The 12757-nt window shown below is 42.4% G+C and overlaps 1 protein-coding gene across 2 annotated transcripts in view; it reads right to left on the bottom strand.

The window, feature by feature from the left end:
• LOC116917647 (inactive tyrosine-protein kinase transmembrane receptor ROR1) overlaps nt 1-12757 on the bottom strand; it is a 103029-nt gene that overhangs the window by 5564 nt on the left and 84708 nt on the right. For both annotated transcript variants that reach the window (XM_032923197.2, XM_045169942.1), the window contains 4 exons: nt 3674-3809; nt 3043-3104; nt 368-670; nt 182-269 (listed from right to left, as the gene is read on the bottom strand). In XM_032923197.2, the coding sequence (XP_032779088.2) occupies nt 182-269; nt 368-670; nt 3043-3104; nt 3674-3809 (589 nt within the window). The remainder of the gene's footprint in view (nt 1-181; nt 270-367; nt 671-3042; nt 3105-3673; nt 3810-12757) is intronic.

Genomic DNA, 12757 nt, shown 5'->3' on the forward strand with positions numbered 1-12757 from the left:
TTCTTTCCTGTAAAAGAATGTACACATCGATGTCTTTTAGCCATTATATGTAGCCATCGACATCGTTCTCACGCAACGGTTGAAAGACACTATGTGGTTTTTAAATTTCGATTTTCCTCCAGATGAATTCATTAAATGTGATATTCGGTCACTTAAAAACTAAAAATTATAAACAACTTACTTGACAGGAAGGCCTCCAAAGGAGGGGAAGGACGGCTGCTGGAAATTGGTGCCAGGTGGAATTGGACCTGATTGGCCGACTGGCGCGCCTGTTGATTAATTATTAGAAAATAGTTGATCATTAATTGTGGGTGAGGCCATATTTCGTCTAACAATACATTTATCTATGCATCAAAACCAAACTTACCCATGCGAACGATGACGATACCAGTGGAATCGACACGATCGACGCCATTGGAAGCTTCGCATTTATAGTAGCCGGTATCGTGCGTGTCGACATCGGAGATGCGTAGTCGACTGCCATGGATGGACGATCCCGTACGGTACTTTCTGACCACAACACGACCTTTCTCCTCCAAGACTGGCGCTTCGTTTTTGTACCAGCGGAAGCGGTTTGGTGGCGGGTCGCCTGACACCTCGCACCGCAGTTTGACACTTTCGCCGCTCTCACGCGTTATGTTGCCCAACGCTTTCAACATCCGCAAGGTACCTGTATTGTTGGGGAGGGGAAAAATTGCGGCAACGTTAAGTCGTTGTTTAAAAAATAAAGCGGCACATTTGAATGAAAATGAAAAGATAAACGCGAGTTTTAAAAGAGTCTAAAGCAACTTGAGAATACATTTGTTTTTGAAAACAAACCACTTTTCGTAACGCCCACAGCTTACACATTCGAAGGATTTGACTGTCTAATCAGTCGCGCAAGGTTTTGAGAAACGGCTATCTGCCTTTTATGATCTCTTCGGAATAAAAAGGAAACCGAGATTTCGAGCTTTGTCTCGTCATAAACAGTTGTTTTTTAAAGCCAAGAGTTGGTTCACCGACAACATCAAAACAAAATTTGCAAGCACGGCTGCACGCCTTTTTCTAGCTTTACTTCGCTAATGGATGGCTCACGTCTTTTGTTTCGTTCCCTGTTTTTTTTTTTTACTCTTAAAACTGTTCACGCGACTGCGGGATCCATAACACACGTAAAATATGCATGAAAAAACAAGTACACCTGGACGATGACGTTTACCGATGTTCATTTGCATCCCGTTCCGAACAAGGAAAACGATAATCTTAGCATCGTTATTATTTTTCAAGATAAAAGGAGTCGGCCGTTCATCGCCACATGACTGGCCGTCGTTCAAGCTCGAACATTACCGTCAAAATGAATCAAAAGAAAAATGATGCCGGAATAGTGGGGGTGCCTTTAGGGACGCGGTGCCACGCGAAGGGCAAATCGATTTGCACGAAGAAGAAAAACAAAAACGAGAGCAAAGGAACCGTTCAAAAAGAATACGAAATGGAGAAACCATTGCAGGAGGGTGAAGCAGAAAAGGAAAAGAAAGAGTTCAACTAGGTCATAAACTTGTGCGATAAAGAGAGTTGGACAAGGCGAACGAAACGTCGAGCATAATAGTCGGTTATAACCTATATCGATTTTTTCTTTGACTTGATATAGACACTCAACAATATCAAACCTTATTGGTCCGTTTGCGTTCTGATCCCCCCCCACGCGTTTCCTCTTTTTATTCCCCTAGCCTAGTCGGTTTATTCTCTATTTTTTAACTCAATTACTCGTGTGTGTGTTTTTTTTTCTGTAACTTTTGTTTGAAACTGGTAAAATTGAAGATTGCATTAAAAGAGGTCAAATGCTTCAGTGACGAGTTGAGGACGTTGAGTAAACGCTTTCTATCGTGCCTGACATTGCCAACTGAGCTGGCATAGAACCTTATCCGTCATGTGTATACAACAGAAAAAGGAAAATATAAAAAAAAGAAATTGCTTGGAAGTACGCACGACTACAACCAAACATAACACGATGCTAAAGGTATATAGAAGAAGACGGAGAAGAGGGAAAAGCCAAAAGAAACACAAAAGCTGAAAATGCGATTTAGCCAAGTAGAGTGGGCGTCGGTACCAAACGGAAACAACGGGGAGACCTGCCGCAGAGAAACATGTTTATCCACAACTTAGCGCAATGGTCGTGGCCGCCAACGGCGATGACACCGAACGGACTATAGAACGACGCCTTTTTTCAGTTTTCATCGCCTTTTAGAATATTTTATCTAATCATTAAGAGCCAGCCCGCCTGATTTTCTTGGATTTTTTCGTTTCACTAGCTTCTTTTGCAGCTGACAAAGGGCGCGTTGCAGTGAAGAAGATTGGCACTTTAATTGCGCCAGTATGTGCCCGTCTCGGAACACAGAGAGAAAAAGAGAGAAGACTTTAAGTTGAAATAAATCGTCGCTATCTTTCTCTCCATTGCGTAGTAGTGTCGTATAAATGTAACGGAAATCCAAAAGCGCATCGCCCAAAACGAACGCTCCTTTTGACCCAACTGCCACTATCTCTTTGACGAACACGACACTTCCATTTCATTTAACGACGTTCTACCGTTCACTTTTCGTTGGATCACGCGCTCAAGCGCCAAGGAAAAAGCGAGTCCCGAAATGCTTGCTGCACTCCATTTGGTGAGTATAAAAGCGCAACTGAGTTCGTGTATGAGTCGAGCTGATCTTGATGGAAGAAAATGGGCTCCGTGACCGATGATAAACAGCTTCTTGAGAAACGAAAGGAGCGTCGGCCACTCACGACACTCTCTTCCGCCTACGTGGGCCACCTGCCACCGCCCTGAAGCTACAAATCCATCTCTTCCATCATGAAGCATCGCAACACTTTAGAGGGGGTAAAAAGAAAGAAAGGGCCTTCTAAACTGACTTCATTGTCGACACGCGAATCACGATCGTAATCAAAAAGAATAAACTTAAGGGCGCACACATACGTAAGGCAGCCTCTATTATTTACATTTACATTTCTTCAGGCTGTCGTGCAGCCGATGCGATCCTTAATAATTGGTTGTGATTTTGAATAATTTACCTGGTTTGCCAGATGGCGTTTCGGTCGTCGAACTACTAGCCAGCGGTCGCGCACTCGTGCTCCTGGTCCCAGACAAAAAGAAATTATTTAAACCAATAGGATATAGGCAAGCGGTTGCATGTACGAATAAATATCAAGTATTGATAAAGGGAGAAGACGGGCTAGTGGCGCAATGGCTGCCAGAATCGATGAGTTGATCGATTGTTATCATCGTAAATAGGAGAACAGCTATACCATAGGTGGACAAGTTGATATAAAAAAAAAAAAAGGCAAAAATAAGGAACTCGATCAATACCATGTAGGCTATACAACACAGAGACTCCCGTATACGGTACATCAACTACATATAAACAAATATACCATGACGTCTGCATCTACTTGAATGTTAGGCCTATGCATCGTATTTTTTTATAGGTCTGCGTTTTCCTTTCATGTGGTAATGGTCAATGGTAAATATTTACTGTTTATGTACATTGTAATATCCATAGAGAGCGTGTAGAAGGGGAAGAAAAAAAGGACACACAGAATGGAAAGGTATTTTTAAAAAATATATATATAAAAAAAAAAAAATGGTGGGGCAACAAGAAAAGAAAAAAAAAAGGAAAGTTTAGTGTCGAACGCAAGAGCATACCTTGTTGAGTTGGTGGTGGCGCTCGTCTTGGGATTGCCGTCGTAATCGTAGCTGGCTTCATAGTCGTAATCCTCGACAGCCGGCGCTCCCCCCGCCGACGAATCCGAATGGCCCGGCACTAAACCTTGCGCCCACACTGTTTGTGTTGCATGTGTGTGTGTTCATCAACGATAACAGCACACGCGGAGCCCGTCGTGTAGTAGAAAGAGATGAGACGAGTTTTGCAGGCATCAACAGTAAGGCCATGTCGGTTGGATCCCAGCAGAAGAACAAATACAAACAAAAAGAGGGAAAGAGAAAAAAAAACAAAACAAAAGAACTTTTAGTTTTTGAGCCGGTCATTTCAGAGGACGAAACATGGCCGTCCATCCTCATATAACTATTGTTACGCGACGACTTATACTACACACATCGCGTATATAGTACTCTATACAATAATGGCATTACGGGCGTAGAAAGAGAGCGGGAAAAGAGAGATATATACTTTGTACGGTCGTGTATATACGCTACGAGAATATATAGGTTTGCTAATAAAAATCCTGAATCCCCTGGTCGGGACCCTCAGGCGGCCACGGCCATTAAGCCTCGACTGTAAAGCATCCAATTAAAAATCGAATAGGTCTTCCTCATCCCGAACACGAAGCAAAACGAAATAAAACACAAAAAATGGGCCCAGCTCGACGCCATATATGGCCTAATGTGATGTGCACGGCTCGAGCCCTGCATTCAAGATAGGCCATTAAGTTGATTGATTCGATTTTTTTTTTTTTTTTTCTCTTTTTTTGGTTGTCTCTTTCGCTCCTTTTTCATTTCGCGTCGTGATGCTGATGCATTTACAGCTATAAAAACTGACGAATGCAAGGATGACGTTGTTCAATTCTTCACCAACGCTTTTGTCTCTTGCAAAAGTCCCTTAAAAGTAGAACGTCAGCCTCTGTAAGAACATCAACCGCCCGAGCGGAAAATGTTGAATCGATGGTGGAATAATTCCGGCCTACGTTTTTTTTTTTTTTTTATAACAGGTCTCGGGAGTCTAACGAAATCGGCAACATAACGTGACTGAACCCCTCTGGACCCTTTTTTGCTATAAAATCGTACAGACAGGAAAAGAGAGGAAAGCAAATGGCCACGGTCAGTCCTGTGTGTATTACGTGTCTTTTCCGACACACACAACAGCACGGCAACTGAGTACATTGTATAGTAAGCCTATATAGTATATATACATGTGCGATGGTCACGCTGTGACGAAAGGTGGGGTTTGGCAGGCCATAATGGTCAAAGCTAAAGTCACGTCAGCCAGTTCCTCTTCCCGTCCACTCTTTTTTTGTCTGTCTCCGCACTGGATACATGCAAATAAGAACACTATACTTCTGTATATCGTGCACGCTTAAACAGTTCTACACAGTAGACGTAATGGCCGGGACAAGCTCGTTATTACGTACCGTCTATATCGCGTTATGACAGGGAACTATACTTGTGTATGCACTAGCGACCTCCATGTCCTCGATATAGCATCGCATATTTCTCTCTATACATAACAAAGGCGTTGTGTGTGTTATATATATTTCTTCCGGCATTGATTGGACTAGCCGAGGAAGTTGATATGGACGACGCGTGAATGATATTCCTCTAGCAACGTGATTGGATGAAACACGTCAACCGTGAATGCAAACCCTCCGTTTTTTCTTTTCTTTTTAGCCTCTTTCCTCCCCTTCTTTGTCTCTCGTAACGCATTACGCCGGTGCGGCTAACATCGGAAATATACTCGGTGCATTGATAGCCAAAAAGAGATGTCGACGCCCCCCAAAAAAAAAAAAAAAAGAAAGAAAAGAAGAAGAGATTGGCAAGATGGGGGGTTGCCATAGTAAATGAAAGGATCCATACGGCCGGACTGCACATGTTCGTAGCGGATTTAGCTCTTTCGGATTGGGTTTTATTAAGCAGCTTGCTTGATTGAATCTCTACGTCCACACGACAACTCATCGCAACACGACAAGCGACGGTACAAAGGCTATATAGGGAAGAAGTTTTACAAGAACACAAGACCCAACCCATTCACTCCTGAATTGATTGCGGTCGTCGGCTCTACTTTTCTCTATTTGCTTCGAGCTCGCATTTATTGACGAAGCGGAGAAACGCTTTGATGTCAATATGAAGCATGCGTCTGCAAAAAAGAGGGGGGGCGGGTATGTCATGCGTCCCAATTCATTACAAACAAACCGGTTTAGGCTCACTTAATACAAAATAGTTTTTTCAAAAAATAAATACGCAGGGACGAAAAGGAAGAGGTAAAAGGTTAAATCCTCCCCCCCTTTTTGTCTCTCTCTCTCTTTCGTTCAATTTGACTGATTTCCTGTGGTTATATTCGGATATGATTCAATTCTATTGATTCAAGTGATGATGTGCATCCGCAGCCGGGGACCCAAAAAGCCACAACCTTACGTCAAAAAGCACAGTCATCCATCTTGGCGCATCATCCCATCGGATGCGAAGGAGAGAAAAGACAACATGTCGCTGTTTGTGTCCCCCGTCCCTCCTTGCGAGTGCATCACTCGGCCGGAGACATCTGTCGCCACCAACCGATGCTTCCTTTAAGAGTAAAAAAACACAAAAAAAATGGCTCAAAAAATTCTACGTGAAGGAGAGAGGGCGGAAACTGTGAACAACCGTCAAGAGGCTGCTCTCAATTTGCCTAGACACGCGCGAGAAAGCTGCCTGTTTGCATTCTCGCCATTGATTCTTGGACATTCTTTTCTCTCAGTTAAAACTGGGCCGTGAACGAAAAAGATGGAACGCGCTAAGACAAGGAGCGGTTCAACCGTTGGAGACATGTTGGCTCTCCTAATTGGCTCAGAAATATTGTAATAATCTCGCAAGGGGGGGACCATGTAACAGCGGGGCTGACGTCTCTCTTTTCTTTTTTTTTTCCTCCCTCGTTCACTCACCCAATAATTTTCATAAAAACGTCCCGCGGGATCGCGGCTTACGCTTCTCGTCAGTCTAACATTCCCCCGGCAGTGCGTGCGTCCCTCTTCGCCTTTTTATTTATTTATTTTTTCTTTTTAAATCTCATGTCTCTTCTTTTCTGGTATGTCTTTGTTTCCCTTTTTTCTTTTTGTGGCATTCTTTGATTACGTAGCCACCGTTCCGCGTGTTACAATGTCTTTTCTGTTGTGATTTTTAGAGCCCTAGAGCGTTCAACCGTTGCACTGGCAAAATAAAAAGAAAATACGCTCACGACCAATTACGATGATATAGTCTCGTTTGAAACCGGCGGTATTTAGGATTCGTTCGACTGGCGAATAAGACAAAAATGCAACGATGCGAACAAGCCAAACGATTCGCCGTCTCTCTCTTTTTTTGACAGCCGTTGGTCATCAAAGAGGAAAGAACATTAAGAACAATGTCTTTCGGGATCGATAGAAGCTAAAAAGAAAATTCTACTGTAGAAGAGAAGCCACTGTGACAGCCAACGAGTAAATGTCTTGCTGATGACGTGACCAATGCCCGTAAGAAAAAGAGGAGGAATCTGACACTTGACCTGCCTTCTATCATTTTTTTCTTTTGGCAGAGCTTGAACCCTTCCTCTCGCCTCACCCCTTTGCGAGAGTACCTTGTCGACTCGATGTAAAACAAGCGACATTACAAATTGGAAAGAAACCTTAGAAACAAAGTGGAAAGACACAACAGCTGACGAACCAAACACGTATCGTAACATCTACACTTCGTAACATTAAAGCGCGGCGAAAAGCACGACCCGTGTCTTTTTCGACGAATTTCGGCTTGGTTGAAGCTTTACCTAGAACATGCGTATATATGTATATATCTATTTTTTCTTTTTTTTTTAACAGAAAGCTTTGCTTGTTATCTCTTCTCTTTTCCACCTAATGCTTATACGCACACACCGTAGGGCTTCGATGTAAATGAAACCTTTCGCCTTCAGCACACACACACACACCGGCTCTCTCTCTTTCTCTCTGCTTTCTCTATATCTTCGCTCGTCTGTTGTCTGTTTCACGTGTGTCATTTACCACCGCAGCGGTAGTTTTTTTTCTGCCCCGACAAAGTCTATTTTTTTTTTGTTTCGTCTGATATCAAGACGCAATAGTGCTAAGCGCACACAAAACACGGGCGGATGCATCCGCTATTTTACGAACGTGCTAAAAGAGAAAAAGAAAATGAAACGATAAAAGAAAAAGAAAAAACGTTTCTGTCGCTACGTCTAAAAAGCCGCCCCCGTCTTTTGCGTGTGCGTGTCAAGGGAACGGTTTTGACTTGAATAGTTGGCAAACACAAACATATAGACACACTGGCCAAACTAGGAAGACGGACGCTAAAGTTGAAGACCTCTTTTTCTTCTATTGAAATTGGGCTATTTCTAGCGGAAATGGTCCGCACTTTCTCGTCCACTGTGTACACACTTGCCAGCACACACACACACCCAGTACGATTATGTATATGTACACGTACAAGAGTCCGCTTCTATTTGAATGCAGTAAGTGTTCCATACACGTACACAAAAAAAAAGGACATGCTGTTATACATACTGGACAATTGGACGGAGCTGAGGGCGAGATCATGGGGAGGGTGTCTGTACAAGTGCGAACTTGCACAGCAAAGAAGGATAAAAAAAAGCAATTGGAACTGACACAAAAGTACATTGTCTGTGAGCCAGTTGGCCGACGAGGGAATGACAACAAGAGCGTTGATTTTGTTTGTTTTGTTCTAATCTTCTTTTCGCCGTAGAGTATCTTCTTTCTTTATTCGACTCAGCTCAAAGGAGTTAACAAAATCACATCACATCCAAAATCGTTATCCAAAGAGGCCGGCACAAGCTTCATGAGAGAGGGCAATGGCAGGAACTATATGGAAGTCCAGTAGACTGGACCAAGTTTTTCTTATTTTGTGTGTGCGTGTGTCTTGCTTTGGCTGTTGTTTTCCATGTTACTGGATGAGGCTGTAAAGAGATTTAGAGAACGGAAGGCGAACGTGATTCGAATGGCTAAAATCGTTTCCTCTCTTAGCTCGTTCCAGCGTTCCTCGTCTGCGTTCGTGCCTCCCTTGTCTCTCTCTCTCTCTCTTTCTATTTTATTTATACAATCAACTGCCAATCACGGGACCTTCCATACGAGTTGATGGAAATAGTTTTTTTTTTCTTTTCTTTTTCCTATAAAAAGATTGCAGCCGCACGTATCCAGCCGCTTGCCAAATAGAAATCGAGTGAGAATGAGAGAATAGGAACAAAAATGAGGCAGCGGTAGCAAAATGTCATCAAAGAGGGATTAGTCTGATATTTGGCGTACGTCACTTAGATCGACGTAGCCTTCCCTGTCCTATGCACCTCCCCTTCACTCAAACTGCCATCAAAAAACGGGACCCAGCCGAAGGGTAGTAGTAAAACTGACAGCCGAATGTGTGCCACCGCATAGAAGGGAATACTACGTCCACAATCAGTGCAAAAGAATAGGGAATTGAAGGGGGAGAAGGCACAGAGAATAGCTCCAAACAGTTTTTCATCACTTGTTCCAACACCGAGGGTGTTAGCTAGTGGGGGGATTCATCGATTGAAAAATAATGTTTAAAAAAAAAAAAATCCTTTCTCCCCTTGTCTTTTAACACTCGAAAATGCGACTACTACTAGCCCCTTGTTACAGTAGTGAATAGACAGCTACGAGCTACCCTATTGGATATAGCGAGTGGCCTACCATCACCCCCTACCATTCGAATGGCTTCGCATCAATATGTACCTATTCATCCGCGCACTGTATTATCTCGAGTGTCGTACACGTAGAAAAGCACAAGAGCACAGATGTGCATTGAGCAGAGTAGACAAACAAAAATGCCTACCCACACATACACATTGGGTCCAGGACGAAAATAAGAACGTCGATAATAAGAATATTGCAAATGGATAAATAGGAAAGAAAAAAAAAAGTTGAGTGAAAAGAGAAGGGGGGAAGTTTGGAGTGACGCCGTGGTATAACGAGCAGACGCCAATGACAGGAAAGGGTAAGTATATGGGGTAGCGGAAATCGTTACGAGCTTGTGACACGGTTTTGTGCCTTTCGAGACGTAAAACGCGTACACATCATCTAAGGCAATCTTTCGCAACAAGTATCCATTAACAAACTTGTATATTCTCACTTTCATTTCTTTGCGGTTTCGTCTTCTTTTTTTGCTACTCGATATCCGCTCATTTCGTTCTATACACTGCGTGATTCGTTTCAGCAACAACAAAAAATTGCAGCACGAAAAAGATGGCCGCGCCCTTTTAACACACACAGCCTTGACGTCTCGAGGTGTTCCAGACGGCTGGCAAGCGCTTTTCAACGCCAACTGGTTATCACTGTAAAAGATATTCCCCCTTCAAAACTGTGGCTGTATATTTTCCAGTCTTATGTGGATAGAGCAGCATATTCATAAACGCAATATTTAGCCTCACGTGGTTCCCTTTTAACAGTCAACGAGCTTTACAAAAGAGGGAGGGCCATAAAAATAAAGAATAAGAGAAGATCAAGTTTAATTATTGGCTCAGCAATAAGATAAGGGGCCGAAAGGGGTTCTTTTTTTTTTTTTTTGTGGAAAGAATATGAGTAGTATACTGTCTTATGGTTATTTAATCCTTACAGTCGGCATTTGATGCGTATGTTGCGCACTAAAAATGAAAAGAAAAAGTCCTGCATATGTAGGAGGATGCCTCGGTTGCCCTTGAGGACAACTGTCGAAGTGACGGAGACGACACAAGTAAGAGTAGTAGAAGCTAGTGAAAGAAGGGGGCAAAAAGAAGAAAAAAACAGCCATCAACTTGTCAACTGTCAACGACAAGCGACTCCGGCACCATCAGGCAACAGCCGAAAAAAGTTGAAACATTTTTATTAAGCGAAAAATAAAGAGAAACGGAAGGGTGGAGGACGTGGGTTGAACGAAGACCTCCGATTATCGTATGAAAATATGTCCAATCCTTTCACTATTTTCGACTGATAAATCATATAGAAAACAGAAAAGAAGAGATGAAGAGAAAGGCTTCTGCTGGACGGGGATGCTGGAAGGGACACATGATTTCCTCCCCCCCCCTGGTCGGTTGTCGCTGTTCTATTATGCGTTATGTATGTGCGATGTGAATAGAGAACGACGGGCTATATGCAATCAGAAATGTGTCAATCAGGCGTTTCGGCCAACGGGTGAACTTTCCATCTATGGAACTCTAAAAGTGCACAGCAGCCCCAACTGATAGAAACGCTCCCGGGTTCTCTCCAATGACCATAATCGACAACATCGCTGTATGCAAATTTTCGTGTTTATATTCAAGTGGTTATTGTATCGTTGAGAAAGCCAACGCTTCGATGATGATGCAAATCGAAATCGACAAGATTAGCGCCAGCCATTTTTTTGTTTGTTTTTTTGTTAGCAAATCGGACAGGCATTATAAGCAAATTGAGTCACGAATTTCACACAGCATCTTAGATGGTAAGACGTGACTTTCTCGTCATTGACATGTCACGACGTTCCGAGGTTGACACTCGAGGCTTCTCGATGTATATACTATCCATCAATCTATCTCTTTCGCAAGAGGGGCGAAATTCGACAAGTATACGCCAAACGTTGAGGCCCTTATTGGCTCGCTGAGTCGTTGATTTAACAGCTGATAGGGGCTATCGCTTTATTTCAATCAATCCATAATTCCGTCGCGTAAGTAAAGCCCAGTATGACCTAGTTCAAGTTTTAAAAATAAAAAATAGTCGATAATCAGCCTCGCTGCTCGTCCTGTTTTGTTTTTTTTTTGGCTGAGCGTGACTGGAAACAATACTTTTTTACTCGTTCCCAGACCATCACTTGAATAAGATTTGAAATCTGATAGAAAAGAATGGACCCCAACAACGACAAGCACATCGGAGAGAACTGATATTGCAAAAACACACTGCAGAACAGAATCGGTGGCACCATTGTACGCACGTTGTGAGTGAGCGTCTAAAGTGCACTCGAATCTATAGTCGCTTATTGAAGACGAAGGATAACGCAGCAACAATACAAGTCGATAAAAATGATATAACGTCCCGTGCTTGGATGACCCTCTCCAATTGTCCGCAGCAGCCAAAGATATTTTTATTTCACGTTTCTAAAAGACCCCCATGGTCGTGTTTATACACACGGACCCAACGCGTTTGAGTTGCATTTTTTTTTTCTAAAAATATCGCAGATCACCAGCGGAATGCGTGTGCATTTTTAATGAAGACTAATGATGTTTGTCTAATGTGCGCACTTGGTTAGTTCAGAAGCGTGAATCAACGGATCTTTTATTCCCCCGTCTTTTCATTGCTTTTTTTTCAGTAAGAGAACATGTCACCGTTCACCTTTTTTTTTCTTAGATTTTATTATTATTGTTACTTCCTTTCCTCCCCTTTTTTTTTTACTAAAAAAAACCATTCAGAAAAAAAAATAGAGATAGAAAATCAAAAGAAGAAAAGCAAATGACTATTATAATCCAGCTGGTTGTCAAAACATAACAAATTCACCATGTCATTCCGTCGTTAAAATAAAATAAAAATGCAGAAGAAATCACGACAACCAAGGCAGCGGCGTGTAGAAGGCCATTACCCTCTCTCCCCATCGTCATAAATCGTGGCTCATTCCGAAAAATGCCTAACCGTTTTTTTTTTTTTTATTTGTTTTTTTTTTTATTTATTTTTTTGCAGTAAAGGGTGCGAGGATGATGGAAAAGGTACTGCTGGCCGCCATCACGCTCATTTAAATACATCACACATCAAATCCTCTTACAAGCGACCCTGTACTCAAGGAATCATGCCCGACTGGGCTTGGCATTATTCTATCGGATGATGGACATTGGTCGTTTTTTTTTTTAAATCTAAGAGAACGCTTTTGAATTTACATTGAACAACCGTTCACATTTTTTTTTCTCCATAGCTAAAAAAAAAATCGAATTGCCAAGTAATTTTTTGTTTTGTTTGTTACTTTTTCACGAATGAGTAGACATGGAAATTTACGTAGGAATTGCTGACGCTACGAGGCCCAGGCGCCAAGTCGGTTCGAATCGACTGTCTGATCTTTTCGGCATTTTCCCGACTA

The sequence above is a fragment of the Daphnia magna genome, linkage group LG2 (assembly GCF_020631705.1).
Source record: "Daphnia magna isolate NIES linkage group LG2, ASM2063170v1.1, whole genome shotgun sequence".
NCBI classification, from domain to species: Eukaryota; Metazoa; Arthropoda; class Branchiopoda; order Diplostraca; family Daphniidae; genus Daphnia; species Daphnia magna.